This window comes from Delphinus delphis, chromosome 2, assembly GCF_949987515.2.
Source record: "Delphinus delphis chromosome 2, mDelDel1.2, whole genome shotgun sequence".
Taxonomy (NCBI): domain Eukaryota; kingdom Metazoa; phylum Chordata; class Mammalia; order Artiodactyla; family Delphinidae; genus Delphinus; species Delphinus delphis.
In genome coordinates, this window is record NC_082684.1 from 173,757,047 (window position 1) to 173,781,977 (window position 24,931).

Below are 24,931 nucleotides of genomic sequence, written 5' to 3' on the forward strand. Positions count from 1 at the left end.
GTAGGTGTTCTGTAGGAGTTGTTCCATGTGTAGGTGTATTTCTGGTGTATCTGTGGGGAGGAAGATGATCTCCGCGTCTTACTTCCGCCATCTTCCCCTCGTCTCTCATGTTCATTTTAGAATCAGCTTGTCATTTTCCACAGAAAAGTTGGAATTTTCATTGAGATTGTATCAAATTTTATCATTTTTTAAAATCTTATTTTCTAACTCTTTGTTTTTGGTGTGTAGGAATAATTTATCCATTTTGTGGAGATTTTCCCCATTTATAATCATATAGTCTATGAATAATGACAGTGTGTTTTTCTTTCCAATACTTCCACTGTTTATTTCTTTCTCTTGCCTTGTTACACTGGCTAGGACCTCTAGTACAGTGTTGAATAGAAATGGTCATGGTGTAACCTTTGTCTTATTCTTGATCTCAGAGGGAAAACTCTTAACATATCACCATTAACATGATGTTTGTCATAGCCTTTTTTGTAGATACCTTAAACAGTTGAAGGAAGTGCTCCAAAGCCGAGCTGAGTTTACCCAGCTCTCTCTTCTTGGAAGACCCAACACTAATGTTTGCCCCCCTAGCTCTTTGAGCTAGGACTCTCAGAGGCTCTGCTTAGCGGTTGGGTTGGGAGAGATTCCCCATTCCACTATTCCAGGAGCCTACTGTTAACTTTTTATGCACATTTACCAAGCTCTGTCTTTAACTGAAAGCTCTTCCATTGATATGAACCCTTATTACATCTTTAGAAATGGTTCAAAACCTTGTGGGGTTGAGCACCTAAAAAGCTGAAAACCAAGCTTCTAGTCTTTTAGTAAATGTATGTATAATTAATTTAGCACTGCTTTCAAATCTTCAAAGAATTGTGAACAAAGAAAGTACAAAAATTTAATGCTTCTAAATGGTCTTCTGAAAACAGGTTCAAAAGAATATTAATGGTTCCACTGATATGTTACCTGACCTGCCAGTCTCTTTGGTTCTGACCTGCTTGATCATGGTTGATATTATTGAAAAACTCAGGACATATCCTCTTAGAGGGAGGCAAAAGAGTAAGTATTCTTTTAAATACAAATATTTTTTAAAGTTTCACATATAGTTCACCTTTCTCCCACTCTTGTCTGTTGACATGTTTAATGATATATTTTAAGAGCTAAGATTACAGATAGAAGATTACAAATGAAGATATCCAAATGTAATTGTAGCTATACAGTTATTCTTTTTTGATTTTGATAGTACTGACAAATGGATAAAGTTACTAAATATTTAATACTAAATCTTTAATGTTTATTCTAACATGAAAATTACCTAAGTCAATTATTATAGATTTGTATTTTTAGGAACTCTCTCAAAACCTTAAGTTGAGATGAATAGAGAGTTTAGTCTGCATACCTTTGATACAGGAATTAATATGACTGCTGCAGATACGTCCTAGAGATATCTGTGTTTTTAATCGTGGATTGTCAAAAAGCTAAAGATCACACTCAAAACCAAGATATGCCACATTCTTCCAAAGGGAGCAGTTGAAACTAAATATTGGTTGGCCTTTAAAAAAACTATTTTGTTAATTGAATATTTTGTTCGGTCAGTCAAAAATTCCCTCAACTTTCATTTAATTTTATGTGATGGTATCTGTGTTTGATTTACAGTATTTGCATGGTATGGTTATTGTATGGCAAAGATTTTGCATTTGAAATGGGTAGGTTTTGTTAATCATTCCCTGACGGAGTGGATGGGAGAAATTGAGTGAGTCATAGGAGAACGCTTTGGGGTAATAGGGCGACTACTACAACCAGGAAGGAAAGCACTAGACTCATTTCTTATGAGCCATCACCCCTCCAGTCACTCTTGCTCCTCAGATTGAAAAGCAAAACTGAGTTGGAGGCCACCAGGAAACCTGAGACTCTGAGCTTCATATTTTGCACTTTGCCCTTGGGTGGCAGATGATAGACTGTTAAGTTTAACATAACACAGGTGACAAGGTAGATAAGATGGCAGCCAATGAGTCTGTTGAAGAAAAGGTACTCCCAAGGTACATCTGCCCTCCACAGACAAGTGTATTTGTCTTAAACTGAGGATATTTGGGAATCGCCAAACCCTTTACTACTTCTGTGGACTGCTTAATGACAAGCCCATTTTGAAATTGGACTGTTTTTAATGAGTCTGTATTTTCCATGTTAATGTGAAGTTGCTACGTTTTTAGTGAAAATTCTCTTTTAAAAAATGCACATGTATATTTTTGGGAATCCTTTATTGGCGTTTTATATTTTAAGTGATGAGTTGGATTTTTAAAGGGGCATTTTCTTTGTATTCAGAAGTAGTGATGAAAAGAGAATCAAAATAAGAGAACCTCAAGGAAGAAGTCAGTCTTGGGGAGAAGACTCTAGAACATCTTGTTCAATTGCTGCTTCTTAGTTGAAGTGCCTCTTTCTTGAGCTTTTTCTTCTCTGCTCAAACTTAGGAAGGCTAATGTCTGGTTAAATAGCGCCACCGTTTAATAAAATCACACTTTAACATACTAGCATTCATTCAAAATACCTTTGTAAATATTAATTATATGTGTATTTAATTTTTGTGCAAACTTTGAACTCAATTCGTCTCCTATACTCATTTTAACAGGCATACTAATAAAATCAATTGTGTGAATTTTTAACCAATGGGGTATTCTCATTTATCCTCTGGAATGTAAATTAATACATAAACTCATAAACATAATACGTAAATCTGAATATAAGCAAGTATGCTATAAATACGGTTTCACTGCATGTGCTACCTCAGAATCAAAGCAGTAGGGTAAGGGTGTGTGACAGCAAAGTTTAGAATAATTTGTGTCGCTTTAGAAAATGTTGAGAAAGAAGTACATTCTCTTCTTTGCTCTCCAGATAGTTTGAAATGCATCCATACTAGTCAACTTATAGCAGTTTTCACTTTATACCAGATGAAACTAAGGTACTCTGCAATGCTTGGATTTATGGACACACTTGCACTACCCTACCTTGAAGTACAGTTGATTTACAATGCTGTGTTAATTTCTGCTGTACAGCAAAGGGGTTCAGTTGTACATATATAAACATTCTTTTTTTATATATTCTTTTCCATTATGGTTTATTACAGCATATTGAATAGGGTTCCCTGTGCTCTACAGTAGGGCCTTGTTGTTTGTCCGTTCTCTATATAACAGTTTGCATCTGCTCATCCCACGCTCCCAGTCCATCCTCCCCCACACTCCCTCCTAACTGTACTGTCTTAATTCCAAGCTACCAAAGTTTGATCTTTGTATAGTTTTTCTTTTTCTAAATTTAAAAATAAAAGTTCTATATTTGACATATGCTTAAAACAATCTTCCGTGGCCCAAAGAATCCTTTCTGCTACTTCATACTACCAGTTGAAATACCTAAGTATCGAGTGATTACCAAGCCGTAACATTTAAGTGGATCATTTCCCATAGACTGGGGCTCACTTGGGAATATTTTTTGGAACACAGATCTCTGAGGCATGGCAATCTCACAGATGCACATAGCACCTAATAGTGTCAAATCCCGGTCATGGGAATAAATAATAAGAATACAATATATAGCCTGCATGTCCCCCACTCTTACTAGTATGTGGGTACAAATGAACACACTTTTACATTTCCATCTGAATTTTGCTAGCTCAGTCCCAACCTGTTAGTGACTGGACCTCCATTTCTCTTCCTCTCCCATATTGTTCTCTCTCCCATGTTTTAATTTTTTTGGCTGCGTTTTGGGTCTTCGTTGCTGCGCGTGCGCTCTCTCTAGTTGCAGCAAGCGGGGGCTACTCTTAGTTGTGGTGTGCGGGCTTCTCATTGTGGTGGCCTCTCATTGCAGAACACGGGCTCCAGTAGTTGTGGCCCGTGGGCTCAGTAGTTGTGGCTCGCAGGCTCTAGAGCGCAGGCTCAGTAGTTGTGGTGCACAGGCTTAGTTGCTCCGTGGCATGTGGGATCTTCCTGGACCAGGGCTCGAACCCATGTCCCCTGCATTGGCAGGCGGATTCTTAACCACTGTGCCACCAGGGAAGCCCCTCTCTCCCACTTTTAAATGAGACCCTATATGGGTCTCCTGTGGTCTCATTTGTTGGTCTAGACTGTTGAATATCCTCTTGCCCCTACTTTCCTCTCAGCTGTCTTTCTCATGTTCAAACAACTTCGTGTGCTATTTTCCCACCACCCCTGCTCGACTCTGCTCCAAACACCCTTAGTTACTGCTGTTTCTTGCCTCTGGGATATTGCTTGATGTTCTGCTGGTGTTTTGAATTGATTACCTTTCCCCTGCCATTGGAGTATTGACTTCCCTCCCCTGAGTTCTACGTTCCTAGAGAAGTCCCACACAGAGTCATGGAATAGCTATTTTCACTTAGAAACACAACGCTTTTATCCCCAGAATGTATATGGAATCACAGACTGTCTGGGCTTTAATGATTTCAAGTAATGGCCATTCAATCCACTGGAAACCACTGTTTCCTCTCCTGCCACTAGATGTTATGGCTGATTCTGGTAGAGCTAGACTCCTTCTTCTTTGGGAGTGGCTTTTTTTCTGAGGAGCCTCATAGTTTGTCCTTACATCAGCCTCACCTTTACTGTCTGAACCCCAAATCATGGTCACCGTTAGATTCTCCTCCCTGCCCCCACCAAGATTCCTTAACTCCCATATAAACCAGTGACTGCAGACAGACATATAAGGGAGTCTGTGGTTAGGAAGTGAGTTTTCAGTTCTCCCTGCAGGACTTATTAGAGTAGCATGAACCCAGCTTGGGCACCATATTACAAAGCGGTATAATAGCGTATCGTGGTTAAAGTACTGTAGGGCCCCAGGTGACGGCAAACTTCATTTTATCTAAGGTGCTGGAGGTCAGAAAAGACTAAGGGGAATACCTGGAATTTGTACGAGTTTGTAGGCAGACATGGTGAAGAAAGCTTTCTCCACAGAAGGAAGGTTGGGTCTCTAGAAACTCAGGTGTCCATGTAATAAGCGGGCATGTTTGGGAGGCAAAAATAACTTCGGCTGCATTTCTCACCCTGAGTAGGCAAACCTAGCGCTGGAACGGAAGTTGCCTTCTCTTTTTTTTGTGGTACGCAGGCCTCTCACTGTTGTGGCCTCTCCCGTTGCGGAGCACAGGCTCCGGAGTGCAGGCTCAGCGACCATGTCTCATGGGCCCAGCTGCTCCGCGGCATGTGGGATCTTCCCGGACCGGGCCACAAACCCATGTGCCCTGCATCGGCAGGCGGACTCTCAACCACTGCGCCACCAGGGAATCCCCCGGAAGTTGCCTTCTTAAGACCAGCTACTGTTTGCTTTTCAAATAGTCAATTTGGAAACCTCCAAAGCTGTAAAGATCTTCTGGAGGTGGGGAGAGCAGGAGGGGGAGGCTGAACTGGGGTCTCTGGATGCCCCAATTCCTACTTCAACCAGAGAAACACAGCTTTTGTTTGTTTAGGAGTTAGCGTTTTATGTAAGATTTCATTGGAAAAAGTGCTTCTTCTAAATGTCTGCAAATCAATGTAGGACCTCATTTACAGTTGTTGGCTGTACCTATATCCAGCCAATTCTCAGCATCTCCAGCCATTAGTCCCATGATGACACCGCACAGTCTAGAAGAAAATGTGACCCCCTCCAAGGTCTTGTGATCGTTGCTGCTCTGGGGGATGAGACGATGCAACGCAATCCAATCCCATCTAATACAGTGCAATTCAGCTTTGCAGACAGAGCTGGATCATCCCGGTGGAGTACACACAGGTTTGAGGCCCAACACATACAAAAACCAGATAACATTTTTAACATTCCACTTTTGAATTTTTAAAATTTCCCATGTTTTCTGTTTCTCCAAAATAACACATATTTATTTAAGGATTATCAAATAGGCATAAACAAAAAAGAAGAAAATGGAAATCAACCAGAGTTCTACACACTAGAGATCTATAACTGATAGCATCTTGATGGGTGTTCTTAAGAAAACCTACTTTATAACTTTTTTTTCCTCAACAATGTGTGGTGGGTATCATTCTTGTTAAAAAATGGTGGATATTGGGCTTCCCTGGTGGCGCAGTGGTTGAGAGTCTGCCTGCCGATGCAGGGGACACGGGTTCGTGCCCTGGTCCGGGAAGATCCCACATGCCGCGGAGCGGCTGGGCCCGTGAGCCATGGCCGCTGAGCCTGCACATCTGGAGCCTGTGCTCCGCAACGGGAGAGGCCACAGCAGTGAGAGGTCCGCGTACCGCAAAAAAAAAAAGGTGGAGATTATTCTTGTTATTACATCTTCTACTGCATCATTTGTTGGCTGAAAAATATTTCCATGTATTAAGGAGCCATGACTTATTAACTTATTGTTGGACAACTAGATTTTCCCCCTAGTTTTGAGCTATTGTAAACATGACTGTTAATGACTTGTTCGGAAGTGAGAAGGGTTGAGAAGAAAAGGACAAGGATGTGGTTAAAATGAGTAAGGTGGTGTTTGTTTGAGTTGGGCAGGGGAGACAAGCCAGGTTAGAGGACACAAGTGTGGATGGTGCAGGGGGTCTATGTTTACAGGGACCCTGTGCTGTGTATGGGAGCCATCAGCCACTGTGCGAGGTAACTAGCCAAGCAGAGGCTGGGGACAGAGTTAACTGCTGCTGGGCGGCAGCCGAATGATGTCAGGATGATGACCATAGACAGTGTCCTCAGAAGACCCTGAGCATCCGCACATGCCCAGACTCCTTGGCAACAGCGCTTGCCAGAAGAAAGGCACAATTATGGACTGGCTGCTCATGAGGACAAACACAGAGGGGGTCGCAGGGGGTTGTACCAAGGGGGTGGCAAGATGGTTTGGCTATATTAGGGCTATCTGCATAGTCAGACGTGACTGGCTAGAAGTGAGATGGACAGGCTGTTTGAGTAGAAACCATCATAGCTCTGCAGAGGAGGCGGTTTCCGTCAACACATCAGGAACAGGTGCAGCGTAAGGTTTTCAACTAAATCTGCTCTCAGTGGCCCTACTCCAGTTCCTTCCGTGTAGCCTCAGAGACTTGAACCAAGTGCTGCAGGGACTTTGGCAGCACAGATGAATTTTTCTTTAGGTGAAATGCCTCCGTGTGCGACCTCGGGCTCAAGGATATGCAAGGTTTTAAGGCTGGCACCTGTCATTTTTTTTAAGTTCTCCAAGCAATTCTGATGCCCACCTTGATTGAGAGCCTTTAATTATACATTAGGAACTGAGACAAAAAACAAGTTAAAAGCCGAGAGATGAAATCCAAATTCCTAAAGGAACCTCCTTTCCAGATTTCCTTGGAATGGAACTCATCACTCTGTAACCAAATAGAATGTAAGAGACGTCACAGAAGGTAAAAGAAAAAAAAAGGGGGAGACACTACTTTTCTCTGAATAAAATGAATGGCGTTTTGAGTCCCCCTTTGCTTCTTTTTCAGAAAAAGCTTATCATACAATCTGAACCCAGTATGTGAGCTGGGTTTCCATAAGTGTTTTGCAATGTGGTTAGAGAGTACGTGTGAGGAACACTGTGTTTGCGGCCATGCCAAGAAGGGGGAGGATTTCCTTTTAAACCCTCCCTTTGCTATTTAGAAGAAGGAAGTTTCAGGAAAGTATGTCAGCTCTAGGATTTTTTCCCCTTCTCAAGAAGCAAGTAGCCATTTACCGGACTGGGAGTGAGAGAAGGGTAGAATTTCTGATTTATACCTTCTACAGAGAGACCAGCTGTCAGGATTAGGACAGTGTAGACCGAGCCAGAAACTGGACTGCAGTGGGTCCCTGTGTCAAAAGGCATGGGGCATCAGGTGCTGCCAGAAGTGAGTTAGGACTCCCTTTAATTAGGACAGCTTTCCACGATTGTAACAATTTGGCATTTAATTGTTAATTTTTTCCTAGGGAGGCAGACTGAGTTAGGACTCCCTTTAATTAGGACAGCTTTCCACGATTGTAACAATTTGGCATTTAATTGTTAATTTTTTCCTAGGGAGGTAATAAAATGTGTGAACAATTTCAATACATAAAGTGAGATTTTTGAGAATTGCAAGATATTTTCAAAATAAATATTTTCGAGGACTCTAAGAGTAAGGGAACCTAAAGAATTCAGCATGCATTACTTTATAATAGCAACAAAATTTTATGGCTCCAGCAAGAAATTAAAGGCATAGGTCACTGATTTTCAGTATCTTGATTTCCTTGCGCAGGATTGAAGAGAGTGACACAGGTTGTTGAGCTGGTGGCCAGACAGCCTTTTGTTTGCATCGTGTATACATCAGTGGTAGGGTCCAGTGCATAGGGACACCAGTTTGCTCAGACTCTGCTTTCACAGGTGATTTTAGGCCCCCAAGTCCCCCCTTTTCAGGTGGGATGGATGTTCTAAAGCAGCGGTCCCCAACCTTTTTGGCACCAGGGACCGGTTTTGTGGAAGACAATTTTTCCACTGCCCCATGGGGGGCGGCAGATGAAGCTTCCCTCGGTCGCCCGCCGCTCCCCTCCTGCTGTGCGGCCCGGTTCCTAACAGGCCGAGGACCTGTACCCGTCTGTGGCCCGGCTGCTGGGGACCCCTGCTCCAAAGTATGCTTCCTATGAACTCACAAACGCTCTCTTCTGGGAACCACGCATTGGCGCTTTCATCCCCTGCCTGGTGCCTCCTACCGCCGCCAGTGCCCGGGAGGCTTTTGAATCCCTTGAGCCACCCCTGGCACCCCTGGGGATGCCGGCCCGAGTCCAGGGGCTGTGCAGGCGCTGTGCCGCGCATGCACGCACTCTGCTGGGCCCACAGCCAGCGGTCTTCCCTTACCGTTGAGCTGCACGGTCCCCAGGCTGCGCTGCCAGGAGCTCCAAATGCCTTTTAGGGCTTCTTTACCTAATCAGTCCGTGGTCTCGCTTAAAGGGCTCCATCTAGCACCCAGGCCAGAGGATAGTCTGTGCAGGATTCCCAAGTCTTCCTGTGATGGGAGGGGATTGAGAGCATGGGGACCGGGGTTGGGGGGAGGGCGGGTATTATTCAGCCTGGTTTTCACGCTTTGGCTTACCTGCCTTAGTGCAGATTTTTCTTTTTTCCTCCAGAATGCGCATGGCTCCATCATGCTCATAGTCTCTGGAACAGGAATTCCTCCAATCTTTTATGCAGCAAATCTTTATGGAGGATCTGTTCCATACCAGACACTCCACTAGGCTCTGGGAGTGAAGTGATGGGTGAAAACAAGCAGAGCCCCCATTGCATGGAGCTCACTGTCTAGTGGGTGTGGTACCACGTTTCTGAAGGACACTAACAAATACCTATGATTAAAACTGAGGTAAGGGCTCAGAAGGCCACAGATCAGGCTCATTCCCACATGTGTCCATTTTTGTCACCCTGATTGGGCTCACACTGGGGGTTCTAGCTCTGGTCTATATCCAAGCACTTAACTAGTAGAGGAATTTCAAACCACTTAGAAATCTAGAATTATTTATTGTATATATTAATGCATATTATATATAATATACTTATTACATTGTTAGCATAATTCATATTATCATTATTATAGTATACATACTATATTAATATAAATGTAGAAAAATAAGTTTTCTACTTATGTACTGTAAATTAAATTACATTCTCTCAAGAACAAATACTGTATGCTAACACATACATATAAAATCTACACACAAAAAAAATGTTTCTGAAGAACCTAGGGGCAGGACAGGAATAGAGACGCAGATGTAGAGAATGGACTTGAGGACACAGGGAAGGGGAAGGGTAAGCTGGGACGAAGTGAGAGAGTGGCATGAACATATATACACTACCAAATGTAAAATAGGTAGCTAGTGGGAAGCAGCCGCATAGCACAGGGAGATCAGCTCAGTGCTTTGTGACCACCTAGAGGGTGGGATAGGGAGGGTGGGAGGGAGACGCAAGAGGGAGGAGATATGGGGATAGATGTATACGTATAGCTGATTCACTTTGTTATACAGCAGAAACTAACACGACAATGTAAAGCAATTATACTCCAATAAAGATGTTTTAAAAAAGGGAAAAAAATAAATTAATTACATTCTCTGATATAAACACATATCAAAGAGGAGAAGGACCAGAATATCCCAAATGAAAAGCTGAAGATTAGAAAATGAAGAAAGTTTTCTCAACCTTAACAAATGGAATTTTTAAGAATCGATAATATTGTCAGTTTTTAGCAATTCGTGTCTAGTATTAGAGGGAAAGATGGTCTTTAAACTACCAAGCCTTCCTGCCGTGTCCTCAGACAAAAGAATTCCCGTAGAATTTCACATTGCCTAAAATTCAGAAATGAATTTATTTCTTGTCAGATTTATGCAATGCCTAGCAGGGAACTGGAACTGAATCTGAGGGCTTTTGAATTTACCAGATCACAATACAATGCCTTTTGTAAAGAAAGTTGTCACAGTTGTCTCACAACTGAGAATGTATGCCCAAGAAGTCTTGCAGAACTGATGATAGGTTGAATTCATTAGTATTATTAGTTATTATTATTTGATGAAACCGTGCATACAGTTTTGAGCACAGAGAGTAGTACGCTGGTCAGTGTTTAAACAACCGTCTCTCCGGGTGGGGGTGGTGGGGAAGCCCTGATTTGTAGCATTTGCCAATTTTTTTCCGGGGTGAATACTCTCACAGTGACCAATTTACAGATACCAAGGTGGTATCGCTGAGCACTGATCACGGAGTTGAGAAGAGGTACACATGGCTATCAGCTGGTGCAAGCTGTCTCTGCCTGCATAGGGTATATCTGTGCAGTAGCATATTTCTTTGTGAATAGGCAAACCTAAGAATTAGTCTCTGTTAGTTTGACACTATGTCTCCAAAGTTTTGACCTCCCCTGATATATGGGATACTGGGTAGCAGTGTAACTATAACCAAAGTTTAACTGTAATCACTGTTTACTGCATTCTATTTTCTATTCTCTTCTAATTCATTTAAAACAATTATTTAATGCACATAGGGCTGTTTCTCTGTGTCACGCACTATTTTAAATGCTTTACAAATGTTGACTCAATCCTTCATCATAACCATGCTGGGAGGTCGGCGCGGGGTTTTGTCATTATTACTTGGCAGTGACGTTACTTGTCTTCCCAACCTCAGACGTGCTCCTCAAAGGAAACTGTATATAGACACAGGTCAGCGAGTTTAGTCAGTGGAGACGGTGAAAATAACAATGTTTGTAATTTGCATTTTAAACACTTAAGAGTATCAAAGTGTTTATTTTAGATGGAGTGTATTTTATTATTTATTTGTATATTTGTTTTATTTTTTTAAACATCTTTATTGGAGTATAACTGCTTTACATTGTTAGTTTCTGCTGTATAACAAAGTGAATCAGCTATACATATACATATATCCCCATATCTCCTCCTTCTTGCGTCTCCCTCCCACCCTCCCTATCCCACCAATCTAGGTGGTCACAAAGCACCCTGTTGATCTCCCTGTGTTACGCGGCTACTTCCCACTAGCTATTTTACATTTGGTAGTGTACATATGTCCATGCCACTCTCACTTTGTCCCAGCTTACCGTTCCCCCTCCCTGTGTCCTCAAGTCCATTATCTACATCTGCGTCTCTATTCCTGTCCTGCCCCTAGGTTCTTCAGAACCATTATTTATTTATTTTTAGATTCCATATATATGTGTTAACATACAGTATTTGTTTTTCTTCTTCTGACTTACTTCACTCTGTATGACAGACTCTAGGTCCATCCACCTCACTACAAATAACTCAATTTTGTTTCCTTTTATGGCTGAGTAATATTCCATTGTATATATGTGCCACATCTTCTTTATCCATTCATCCAATGATGGACACTTAGGTTGCTTCCATGTCCTGGCTATTGTAAACAGAGCTGCAATGAGCATTGTGGTATATGACTTTTTTTGAATTATGGTTTTCTCAGGGTATATGCCCAGGAGTGGAATTGCTGGGTCGTATGGTAGTTCTATTTTTCGTTTTTTAAGGAAACTCCATACTGTTCTCCATAGTGGCTGTATCAATTTACATTCCCACCAACAGTGCAAGAGGGTTCCCTTTTCTCCACACCCACTCCAGCAGTTATTGTTTATAGACTTGTTGATGATGGCCATTCTGACTGGTGTGAGGTGATACCTCATTGTAGTTTTGATTTGCATTTCTCTAATGATTAGTGATGTTAAGCATCCTTTCATGTGTTTGTTGGCAATCTGTATATCTTCTTTGGAGAAATGTCTGTTTAGGTCTTTTGCCCATTTTTGGATTGGGTTGTTTGTGTTTTTGATAGTGAGCTGCTTGTATATTTTAGAGATTAATCTTTTGTCAGTTGTTTCATTTGCAAATATTTTCTCCCACTCTGAGGGTTGTCGTTTCATCTTGTTTATGGTTTCCTTTCCTGTGCAAAAGCTTTTAAGTTTCATTAGGTCCCATTTGTTTATTTTGTTTTTATTTCCATTTCTCTAGGAGGTGGGTCAAAAAAGATCTTGCTGTGATTTATGTCATAGAGTGTTCTGCATATGTTTTCCTCTAAGAGTTTTATAGTATCTGGCCTTACATTTAGGTCTTTAATCCATTTTGAGTTTATTTTTGTGTATGGTGTTAGAGAGTGTTTTAATTTCATTCTTTTACAGCACCACTTATTGAAGAGGTTTTCATTTTCCATTGCATATTCTTGCCTCCTTTATCAAAGATAGGGTGACCATATGTGCATGGATTTATCTCTGGGCTTTCTATCCTGTTCCACTGATCTATATTTCTGTTTTTGTGGCAGTGCCATACTGTCTTGATTACTGTAGCTTTGTAGTATAGTCTGAAGTCAGGGAGCCTGATCCCTCCAGCTCTGTTTTTCTTTCTCAAGATTGCTTTGGCTATTCGGGGTCTTTTGTGTTTCCATACAAATTGTGAAATTTTTGTTCTAGTTCTGTGAAAAATGCCAGTGGTAGTTTGACAGGGATTGCATTGAATCTGTAGATTGCTTTGGGTAGTAGAGTCATTTTCACAGTGTTGATTCTTCCAATCCAAGAACATGGTATATCTCTCCATCTGTTTGTATCATCTTTAATTTCTTTCATCATGTCTTATATTTTTCTGAGTACAGGTCTTTTGTCTCCTTAGGTAGGTTATTCCTAGGTATCTTATTCTTTTTGATGCAGTGGTAAATGGGAGTGTTTCCTTAATTTATCTTTCAGATTTTTCATCATTAGTGTATAGGAATGCAAGAGATTTCTGTGCATTAATTTTGTATCCTGCAACTCTACCAAATTCATTGATTAGTTCTAGTAGTTTTCTGGTATCATCTTTAGGATTCTCTATGTATACTATTATCTCATCTGCAAACAGTGACAGTTTTACTTCTTCTTTTCCAGTTTGGATTCCTTTTATTTCTTTTTGTGTCTGATTGCTATGTCTAAAACTTCCAAAGCTATGTTGAATAATAGTGGTGAGAGTGTGCAACCTTGCCTTTTTCCTGATCTTAGTGGAAATGGTTTCAGTTTTTCACCATTGAGAACGATGTTGGCTGTGGGTTTGTCATATATGGCGTTTATTATGTTGAGGTAGGTTCCCTCTATGCCTACTTTCTGCAGGGTTTTTATCATAAATAGGTGTTGAATTTTGTCAAAAGCTTTTTCTGCATCTATTGAGATGATCATATGGTTTTTATCCTTCAGTTTGTTAATATGGAGTATCACATTGGTTAATTTGCATATACTGAAGAATCCTTGCATTCCTGTGATAAACCCCACTTGATCATGGTGTATGATCCTTTTAATGTGCTGCTGCATTGTTTGCTAATATTTATTGAGGATTTTTGCATCTATGTTCATCAGTGATATTGGCCTGTAGTTTTCTTTCTTTGTGACATCTTTATCTGGTTTTGGTATCAGGGTGATGGTGGCCTCGTAGAATGAGTTTGGGAGTGTTCCTCCCTCTGCTATATTTTGGAAGAGTTTGAGAAAGATAGGTGTTAGCTCTTCTCTAAATGATTGATAGAATTCGCCTGTGAAGCCATCTGGTCCTGGGTTTTAGTTTGTTGGAAGATTTTTAATCACAGTTTCAATTTCAGTGCTTGTGATTGGTCTGTTTATATTTTCTGTTTCTTCCTGGTTCAGTCTCGGAAGGTTGTGCTTTTCTAAGAATTTGTCCATTTCTTCCAGGTTGTCCATTTTATTGGCCTATAGTTGCTTGTAGTAATCTCATGATCTTTTGTATTTCTGCAGTGTCTGTTGTTACTTCTCTGTTTTCATTTCTAATTCTGTTGATTTGAGTCTTCTCCCTTTTTTTCTTGATGAGTCTGGCTAATGGTTTATGAATTTTGTTTATCTTCTCAAAGAACCAGCTTTTAGTTTTATTGCTATCATTTATTGCTATCTTTGCTAACATTTCCTTTATTTCTTTTTCGTTTATTTCTGATCTGATCTTCATGATTTCTTTCCTTCTGCTAACTTTGGGGTTTTTTGTTCTCCTGTCTCTAATTGCTTTAGGTGTAAGGTTAGGTTGTTTATTTGAGATGTTTCTTGTTTCTTGAGGTAGGATTGTATTGCTATAAACTTCCCTCTTAGAACTGCTTTTGCTGCATCCCACAGGTTTTGGGTCATCGTGTTTTCATTGTCAGTTGTTTCTAGGTATTTTTTGATTTCCTCTTTGATTTCTTCAGTGATCTCTTGGTTATTTAGTAGCATATTGTTTAGCTTCCATATGTTTGTAGTTTTTACAGGTTTTTTCCCTGTAATTGATATCTAGTGTCATAACATTGTGGTCAGAAAAGATGCTTGATACGATTTCACTTTTCTTAAAATTACCAAGGCTTGATTTGTGACCCAAGATATGATCTATCCTGGAGAATGTTCCATGAGCGCTTGAGAAGAAAGTGTATTCTGCTGTTTTTGGATGGAATGTCCTATAAATATCAATTAAGTCCATCTTGTTTAATGTATCATTTAAATCTTGTGTTTCCTTATTTATTTTCATTTTGTTTGATCTGTCCATTGGTGAAAGTGGGGTGTTAAAGTCCCCTTCCATGATTGTGTTACTGTCGATTTCCCCTTTTATGGCTGTTAGCATTTGCCTTATGTATTGAGGTGCTCCTGTGTTGGGTGCATAAATATTTACAGTTGTTATATCTTCTTGGATTGATCCCTTGATCATTATGTAGTGTCCTTCTTTGTCTCTTATAATAGTCTTTATTTTAAAGTCTATTTTGTCTGATACGAGAATTGCTACTCCAGCCTGCTTTTGATTTGCATTTGCATGGAATATCTTTTTCCATCCCCTCACTTTCAGTCTGTATGTGTCCCTAGGTCTGAAGTGGGTCACTTGTAGACAGCATATATATGGGTCTTGTTTTTGTATCCATTCAGCCAGTCTATGTCTTTTGGTTGGAGTATTTAATGCAATTACATTTAAGGTAGTTATCGATATGTTATGTTCCTATTACCGTTTTCTTAATAGTTTTGGGTTTGTTATTGTAGGTGTTTTCCTACTCTGTGTTTGCTGCCTAGAGAAGTTCCATTAGCATTTGTTTTAAAGCTGGTTTGGTGGTGCTGAATTCTCTTCTTTTGTTTGTCTGGAAAGGTTTTAATTTCTCTGTCCAATCTGAATGAGATCCTTGCTTGGTAGAGTAATCTCATTGCAGCTTTTTCCCTTTCATCACTTTAAGTATGTCCTGCCACTCCCTTCCGGCTTGCAAAGCTTCTGCTGAAAGATCAGCTGTTCACCTTATGGGGTTTCCCTTGTATGTTATTTGTTGCTTTTCCTGTGCTGCTTTTAATATTGTTCTTTGTCTTTAATTTTTGATAGTTTGACTAATATATGTCTTAGCATGTGTCTCCTTGGATTTATCCTGTATGGGACTCTCTGCACTTCCTAGACTTGATTGACTATTTCCTCTCCCATACTAGGGAAGTTTTCAACTATAATCTCTTCAAATATTTTCTCAGTCCCTTTCTTTTTCTCTTCTTCTTCTAGGACCCCTATAATTTGAATGCTGGTGCATTTAATATTGTCCCAGAGGTCTCTGAGAGTGTCCTCAATTCTTTTCATTCTTTTTCTTTATTTTGCTCTGAGGTAGTTATTGCCAGTATTTTATCCTCCAAGTCACTAATCTGTTCTTCTGCCTCAGTTAGTCTGCTATTGATTCCTTCTAGAGAATTTTTACTTTCGTTTATTGTGTTGTTCGTCATTGTTTGTTTGTTCTTTAGTTCTTCTAGGTCCTCGTTAAACATTTCTTGTATTTTCTCCATTGTATTTCCAAGATTTCGGATCATCCTTACTATCATTACTCTGAATTATTTTTCAGGTAGACTGCCTATTTCCTCTTCATTTGTTTGGTCTGGTGGGTTTTTACCTTGCTCCTTCATCTGCTGCATGTTTCTCTGTCTTCTCATTTTGCTTAACTTACTGTGATTGGGGGTCTCCTCTTCACTGCCTGCAGGTTCATAGTTCCTGTTGTTTTTGGTGTCTGCCCCCAGTGGGTAAGGTTGGTTCAGTGTGTTGTATAGGCTCCCTCGTGGAGGGGACTGGTGCCTTTGTTCTGGTGGATGAGGCTGGATCTTGTCTTTCTGGTGGGCAGGTCCAAGTTTGGTGGGCATGGAGTGTGGGGCGGGCCTGCGGCGGCAGAGGCTGGAGCGACATTGCACCAGCCTGAGGCGCTCCATGCGTTCTCCCGGGGAAGTTGTCCCTGGATCCCGGGACCCTGGCAGTGGCGGGCTGCACAGGCTCCGCGGAAGGGGGTTGTGGATAGTGACCTGTGCTCGCACACAGGCTTCTTGGTGGCGGCAGCAGCCTTAGCGTTTCATGCCCGTCTCTGGGGTCCGCGCTTTTAGCCGCGGTTCGCACCCGTCTCTGGAGCTCCTTTAAGCAGCGCTCTTAATCCCCTCTCCCGCGCACCAGGAAACACTGGTCTCTTGTCTCTGCGGCAGGTCCAGACTTTTCCCCGGAATCCCTCCCGGCCAGCCGTGGCGCACTAACCCCCTGCAGGCTGTGTTCACACCGCCAACCCCAGTCCCCTCCCTGTGCTCTGACCGAAGCCCGAGTCTCAGCTCCCAGCCCCGCCCGCCCTGGCGGGTGAGCAGACAAGCCTCTCGGGCTGGTGAGTGCCGGTCGGCACCGATCCTCCGTGCGGGAATCTCTCCGCTTTGCCTTCCGCACCCCTGTGGCTGTGCTCTCCTCCGCGGCTGCGAAGCTTCCCCCCTCCGCCACCTGCAGTCTCCGCCCGCGAAGGGCCTCCTAGTGTGTGGAAACCTTTCCTCCTTCACAGCTCCCTCCCACCAGTGCAGGTCCCATCCCTATCCTTTTGTGTCTGTTTATTCTTTTTCCTTTTGCCCAACCCAGGTACGTGGGGGGTTTCTTGCCTTTTGGGAGGTCTGAGGTCTTCTGCCAGCGTTCAGTAGGTGTTCTGTAGGAGTTGTTCCACATGTAGATGTATTTTGGGGAGGAAGGTGATTTACACATTTTACTCCTCCGCCATCTTGAAGGTCCTCATTATTTTTTTAATCTCTAAAAGTACTTTGACTGAAAGTGCTTTGTGTGCTTCATATGTTTTTAAAATTTTTTTCATAAGACTGTGACTTTTCTTCTATTCCTGATTTTTTTTTTTTTTTTTGTCTCAGCATGTTATATTTAAATCATTAGCAGTTTTCTTTCTCTAGACCATTTTCCTCTCAGGGAAAAATTGATTTCAGGGACTGTGCATCAAGACTAGTCATACTTTTTCTGAATGAGTCTTTAATTTGATCTTCTGGTTGCTGTGAGTTGAATAACAACCTCATTTCACATCAGCTGCCTTGACGGCCTCAAGAGCCTCTTTGATGAACCCCCAGGTCCTCTCTAGCTCCCGTGCCCTGCATTGTCCTCATCTTTGGTGAACTTAGAATAAACTTAGAATCAAGTCCGAAACGTTTATCGTGGCCCATTAGCTCCACATCAGCTGGCTTTGCCACGGACAGTTTTGTCTAGTTCTTAAGGGTCTGAGGTTCACGCTCCATCCCTCTCCTTGCTCGCTGTGTGACCCTGGAAACAATCCTTAATCTCCCTCTGCCTCAGTTTACTCATCTTTAAAATGGGAACATAATAGTATCTACATCATAGAGGTTTATTATTATTATTATTATATTGAAGTATAGTTGATTTATAATATTGTGTTAGTTTCAGGTATATAGCAAAGTGATTCAGTTATATATATTGTATATATTTCAGATTCTTTTCCATAATAGGTTATTACAAGGTGTTGAATATAGTTCCCTGTGCTCTATGGTAAATCCTTACTGCTTATCTGTTTTATATACAGTAGTTTGTATCTGTTAATCTCATATTCCCAATTTATCTCCCCCCACACCTTTCCCCTTTGTTAGCCACATCATAGAGTTTTTCTAAGGATGAAGTGAATGGATGCATAGAAAGGGCTTAGAAGGGCACCTGGTATGGAGAAGACACTTAGTAAGTCTTAACTTCTCTCCTCTTCTTCCCTCTCTTGCCCCCCACCAGCCCCTCACCACACTCTCCTCCTTTCAGCTCATTTTAGCTGAAGGAGCTTTACACCTACTCTTCCTAACACCTGGAAATTTCCTTTCTCCATTTCTCACATAATTCATTCCTATTTATTCTTCAGTCTCTGCTTAACTGTCACTTCCCAGATCCAGGGGGCGGAGTGGTGAAGGCAGGGACATTATCCGCTGCATCATTCTCAATGCCCAGCCTAAGCTTGGAACAGCACTCTACAGTGTGTCTGCTAACAGCAGACAGCTTGGGTGTCCAAGTGTTCTAGCCCTTAACCAACATCAGGTGCAGTCTTTTGGCCACGCCATGCGGGGATCTTAGCTCCCCAACCAGGGATCGAACCTGTGCCCCCTGCAGTGGAAGGTGAAGTCTTAACCACTGGACCACCAGGGAAGTCCCTGTCAGGAGCAGTTTTGAAGCTGTTGTTTGGAGAGGCAGTTTTGAAGCCTGTCCCCCTACTAACGGCGCTACCTAGCACTCGCCTGCTGTTGGCACTTGAGTCCAGCCCACTTCCCCTTCAAAAAGGCCATTTTACCCCTAAGCTGAGATTTCCTTTTCCAAGTTGCCTTTATACAGTGAAATGTTTGAATGAATAAAATTAAAATGTTGATTTCATTTTAAAAGTTCATTTTTAGTAGCATCATTCCTGTTTTGTTTTTAGGTGCCCCTTTTTCTGATTCTTCTCTCTCCTTTTGCTCTCTTTTTATTTAAATAACTTTTATTGCTTTCTTTTTCTCTTTGCAAGAGGAATACATGTCACTCTAGAAAATTCCTCACTACTGATTTGTTACGTTGTACTTACACTTTCCCTGTAAGTGATCTAAAACTTTTGGGGAACAAGTTAGAGATAGAAATACATCACTATGAAGAAATAATAAAGCAAAAGAGGTGTGAGTTACCTACTTAAACATTTATCTGTTATCAAAATTGCATTTCCTGGGCTTCCCTGATGGCGCAGTGGTTGAGAGTCCGCCTGCCGATGCAGGGGACGCGGGTTCGTGCCCCGGTCCGGGAAGATCCCACATGCCGCGGAGCGGCTGGGCCCGTGGGCCATGGCCGCTGAGCCTGCGCATCCGGAGCCTGTGCTCCGCAACGGGAGAGGCCACAGCAGTGAGAGGCCCACGTACCGCAAAAAAAAAAAAAAAAAAAAAATTGCATTTCCTTATTTATTTGGCGTGCACGGTGAGGATATAAAGTTGTTTTGGCGGCTGGCATAAGCTGTGGGGAACTACGCAGCAGGCCTGCTATTTTTTTTTTTTTTTTTTTGCGGTACGCGGGCCTCTCACTGTTGTGGCCTCTCCCGTTGCGGAGCACAGGCTCCGGACGCGCAGGCCCAGCGGCCATGGCTCACGGGCCCAGCCGCTCCACGGCACGTGGGATCCTCCCAGACCGGGGCACGAACCCGCGTCCCCTGCATCGGCAGGCGGACCCTCAACCACTGCGCCACCAGGGAAGCCCAGGCCTGCTATTTTTACTTTTTATGTGTTGTATTTCTTTCTTTTAAAATTAATTAATTAATTAAGGTTTTGGCTGTTTTGGGTCTTCATTGCTGTGCACAGGCTTCCTCTAGTTGCGGCGAGTGGGGGCTACTCTTCATTGTGGTGCGTGGACTTCTCATTGCAGTGGCTTCTCTTGTTGCGTGCTCGTGCACCTAGAAGCACCTAGGCTTCTAGGTGCACGAGCTTCAGTAGTTGTGGCACACTGGCTCAGTACTTGTGGCTCTTGGACTCTAGAGAGTAGGCTCAGTAGTTGCAGCACACAGGCTTAGTTGCTCCACAGCATGTGGGATCTTCCTGGACCAGGGTTCGAACCCATGTCCCCTGCATTGGCAGGCGGACCAGGGAAGTCCTCTACTTTTTACAGGGCAACGTGAGCCTTTAAGGAAGTGAGTAGATTGCTCTCTTGTGTTGATATCTTTTACAGATTTTGTACAAGTAAATATAATTTTCCTCAAATAGAAGCCCTGACAAGTAACAGCAACAATAAAAAGAATTCCAGCTATAAGTGGAAATTTTAAAAATAATAATTTGGAGGGAAACTAATCATGGAGCCGAAGGGAATAGTATTGAATACATGAAGGTTTATGTGACTGGAGGATAAACTTGCTGGTCTGTTCTAATGACCAAATGAATTCTTGACGTCCTCAGCTCTACCCTGCCCTTTGGGAGGCCAGCAGAGCTTTCCAGCTCATAGTTATAATGCTTCTTACTTGGAAAGAGGACAGCAGAGACCCTAAACTAGTCCCCAAATCTAAACTAGTCCCTAATGAGCCGTGGAGAAATATGAGGCTGATTTTACCAAATACACATGGATTAGGGCTTTTGTATTTCATTAAAAATGAACCCTAGCTAAGAATTCGTTGTTTGTACCAACAGCTCTTATCCTCAGATATTACGACTCCCAATGACTGTTTAAAAAATGTTATTGTGTCACTTCTTAGATTGCACTTCCTGGCTTTGAAACAATGCTGAATTTGCAGTCATCCTCAAAAGCCCAAATTATATGCTTTGTTCCTCATATTGACAAAGGAATTTGGATCTTCATTTGAACACCTTGATCTACTACGAGAGGTGAAGGAGAGTGCTCTAAGACTTGACACACTCTAAGAAACATATTTTCTATATTGATTTTTTTTTTGGTAAAGTAAGAGATACAATTGATGCAAGTGAGCATCTGAGTTTAAAAACAGATGATATTATGATTGTTAAAATAATAGTAATTAGCATATATTTTTCTCTCTTGAATGTAATTTATCAGAATGATTCCTTTCTCTGTCTGCCTTACTTCATTAAGTATGATAATCTCTAGGTCCATCCATGTTGCTGCAAGTGGCATTATTTTTTTCTTTTTTATAAATTATTTTTTATGGCTGAGTAATATTCCATTGTCGTATGATATCACTTATGTGTGGAATCTAATTTTAAAAACAACACAAATGAACTTATTTACAAAACAGAAACAGACTCACAGATCTCAAAATCAAACTTACGGTTACCAAAGGGGAAACATAGGGGGAAGGGATAAATTATGAAATTGGGATTAACAGATACACACTACTGTATATGAAATAGATAACTAACAAGGACCTACTGAGCACAGGGACCTACTAGAGCACAGGGAACTCTACTCAATATTCTGTAATAACCTATATGGGAAAAGAATCTGAAAAGGAATGAATATATATATATATATATATATATATATATAAAAAACTGAATCACTTTGCTGTACACCTGAATTGACAAAACATTATAAATCAACTATATTCCAGTTAAAAAAAAAAGATTCCTACTCATGCCACTGTGACATCTAAGTTTGATAAGGAAGTTTCTAAGGGTTATGGTTCCTAACATTTATTTATGAATGATTCATACCACAAGCAAATAATATCTCATCAAGAATTTATTTTTTACTTGATAAATATACTCAATTCACACTTAAAATTTAAAAATAATTAATTGTATAGAAAGAAAACTGAGGTTTGTCCTTTAAACAACTCCTACTTATAGTAAGCAAGCCTTTTATTAGTCATTAATCATAATAACTTATTTGTTTTAAAATGTTTTCACTTCAGCTCAGTACATCTCAGCAACTTTTATTGACTTTGTGTCTTTAACCTTTAGAGCTATTCCATCTAATGACTCCCTTTAAATTTTGTCTTATCAAGTAATGTGGCAGCTCAGCACATTTGCTGAGTAAGCTTTGTCAAGACCTGAGAAATTCCTTAGCAATGAAAACGGTGCTTAAGTGTTCAAATATTTGGAAAATAATGTGCTAGTCCTTTCATGTAGAAAAATCATACTATCAACAGTTAGTAAGTTCTGCGATTTGAGCTTCCTTCATAACCCCAACCTCAACACCCATGTGTATACAGACAGCCACACACATTCCCTTTCTCTCTCTCTCTCCCTCTTTCTCTTTCTCTCTCTCTGTCTCTCTGTCTCTCTGTCTCTCTCTCTCTCTCTCTCTGTCTCACACACACACACACACACTCACTCACTTTATGATGTTAATGAGGAAATGCCCTACTCATTCAGATGCCTGACATGTTGACCAGCCACAGCTTCATGGTCACAAATGAGATACTTTAGTCTAACCCATCGCACTGACGAGTTCAAAAACTCCGGGGGAAAGAACAGCTTAAGAATCTTGGATACAGAATGTTATCCTTCACTAAGGCTCTCTCGTGCTCTCTCATGATCATGCTCAAAAGACCCTCTTAGCACCAGACTCTAAGCTTGGCAATCTGGGTTGTAGTGATCTCTGTGGGCGTCTAATAAAATAAGATTGGACCATTGAACTTTTGATTCATTTGATTTTATGATATGTATCTGTTTTATAATTAGCATGTGATGTATTGCCTCTAGAAAGTGCTAGCAGCCATAAAGTTAAGGGATTGTCAATTGGGGTCAAACAAGTCTGGGCGTGAATTCCAGCTCTGCCCATTCCTAACTGTGTATTTGAATTTAGGCATCATTTCACCTCTTGTACTCCAGTTTCCATGTTTATCGAATGGGATAGTAATCCCTATCTCTCACCTTTTTATCTGAGGATTAAATGAGATAATGTGTGAAAGTGCTTACTTAGCTCAGTAACCAGTAATGGCTATTATTCTGAAATGGTAAAAATGACTTAGGATCCATACCCAGGGAAATACAAAGACACAAAGAGCCTTCTCTGCCTCTGTTTTTTTTGCACTGTGCTACTCATTGCTATCTTGAAATTCCATGTGTGAAACAGACCTCAAATAAGAGAACACTTAAATTTCATTTTTAAATTTAAATAAAAATTTAAATATCTCACTTTAAATAAAAATTTAAAAATCACAGTTAAATAAAAATTTAATTTAAATAACAATTAAAATTTAATTTAAATAACAATTAAAATTTTACATTTTAATTTAAATAACAATTTAAATTTAAGTAAAATTGAAAGAAAAGTTAAATTCTAAATAAAAATTTAAAATTTAAATAAAAATTTAAATAAAATTAGAAGAAAAGTTAAATTCTAAATAAAAATTTGAAGTTAAAATGTAAATAAATCAACTTATTGCAGGTAACGAAGACAGGCACGTCCACACGACCAGTTTGCCCCAAATAAAAACTGTGACGGATGAATTGAGGCAAAATGAAAACCTGACACCTTCACAGCCAGCCGGGAGGACCCGGCTGTCATGGCTACCAGGAGCCACAGCAGAGGGCTCGACTCCTGAGCTGGAGGGACGCCAAGAGCCCACCTTCGAACGGGGAATCCTGAGAATGATGTCGCAGCAGGATGTGCGCGCTGAGATCTTCCTCTGGAGCTTTCTGCTGTGGTCGGACACCATAGAAATGGTGCGGGTGGCCGGGCACCACAAAGTGTACACGTCAGGCTGGGTCTACCCCGTCTACATCTTCAGTTTCATTTCTCTTCTTCGAATGATACTGACCCCCCGGAACCCGCTTCTGAATTCCCTGGGCATCGTGCTCCAGGATCTACCCTTTATCTTTGTTAGACTTAGTTTAATCATTGGCCTGGGAACGATCACACCCGTCTTGGGCCTTTGTAAAAATGTACTCGTGACTCTCTCTTATGTTTACTTCAATTACTTAACCAAATTCAGGATTTTCTCTCCCTTTGAGGTATCTTTTTAACAAGGAAATGTCCCATAGTCAAACCTCTTTGTTATGCACATGCACGCATTTATAATCTTTTTGGGGGGCAGGGATAAATTTTTGTGCTATAGGAAGAAATGAAGAATAGATGCTAGAGAAAAAAACTATTTTTAAAAACTGTAGCATATCAATTTTTAAAATGTATACAAATGGTGCTAAATTTAAGCAAAGTTATAGTCTTCTAAGTTGGTTCCCCTTGATCTCTAGAAAATGTTAATAGTTAATTTTAGTTACGTATCCTGCACTTTTTCTAAAAGCACCCTTCAATAAAGCTTCTTAAAAATTAGAACATGTTTTCCCACTAAGTTAGTCCAAGAATGAAATTTTTTTATTGTTTATATAAAGTGCATCACAAGAATTAATTAGTTAAAATTTATTTTAGGAAATACACTTGTAATTATGGAATAATGTTTAGATTCTTTAAAAACATTTGAATTGTAGTTTTAGGGTCTCCTTCAAATATGGAATTATGCTCCTTATTCTGCTGTGGCAAGCGACTTTTATGTAATCAATTGTTTTCAGCATAGAAAGCAGTAAATTTAGTTTCAGACATTTGACTCAGTTTAATATAATGAAGTCAAGGTACACCAGTAAGACCTAGATAAAGTTTTATAATAGGAAGCCATTAATTGAAGAGGGAGATTTCAAAGTAGAAGAATATCTTATTTGCGGAATTGGATACCATCATGAAAACAGTCAGGTACAAGCCCTGTTTAAAATTAGAAGTTCAACTTACAAATATAACAGCAAATGCATTAGTGTCTTATGTGATAATAAATAATGGTTATCCTGATGTTAAATAATTAGATACAGAATTATGCGATTTGCTTTCCTATGTT

At 40.7% G+C, this 24,931-nt stretch overlaps 1 protein-coding gene across 1 annotated transcript in view; it reads left to right on the forward strand.

Annotated features, from left to right (window-relative positions):
* The window catches only part of TMEM236 (transmembrane protein 236), a 46,276-nt gene extending 22,205 nt beyond the window's left edge, over positions 1-24,071 (forward strand). Inside the window, exons 3-4 of the mRNA XM_060003788.1 lie at positions 912-1,041; positions 23,494-24,071. Coding sequence (XP_059859771.1) covers positions 912-1,041; positions 23,494-24,071 — 708 coding nt within the window. The remainder of the gene's footprint in view (positions 1-911; positions 1,042-23,493) is intronic.
* The last annotated feature ends 860 nt before the right edge of the window (positions 24,072-24,931 follow it).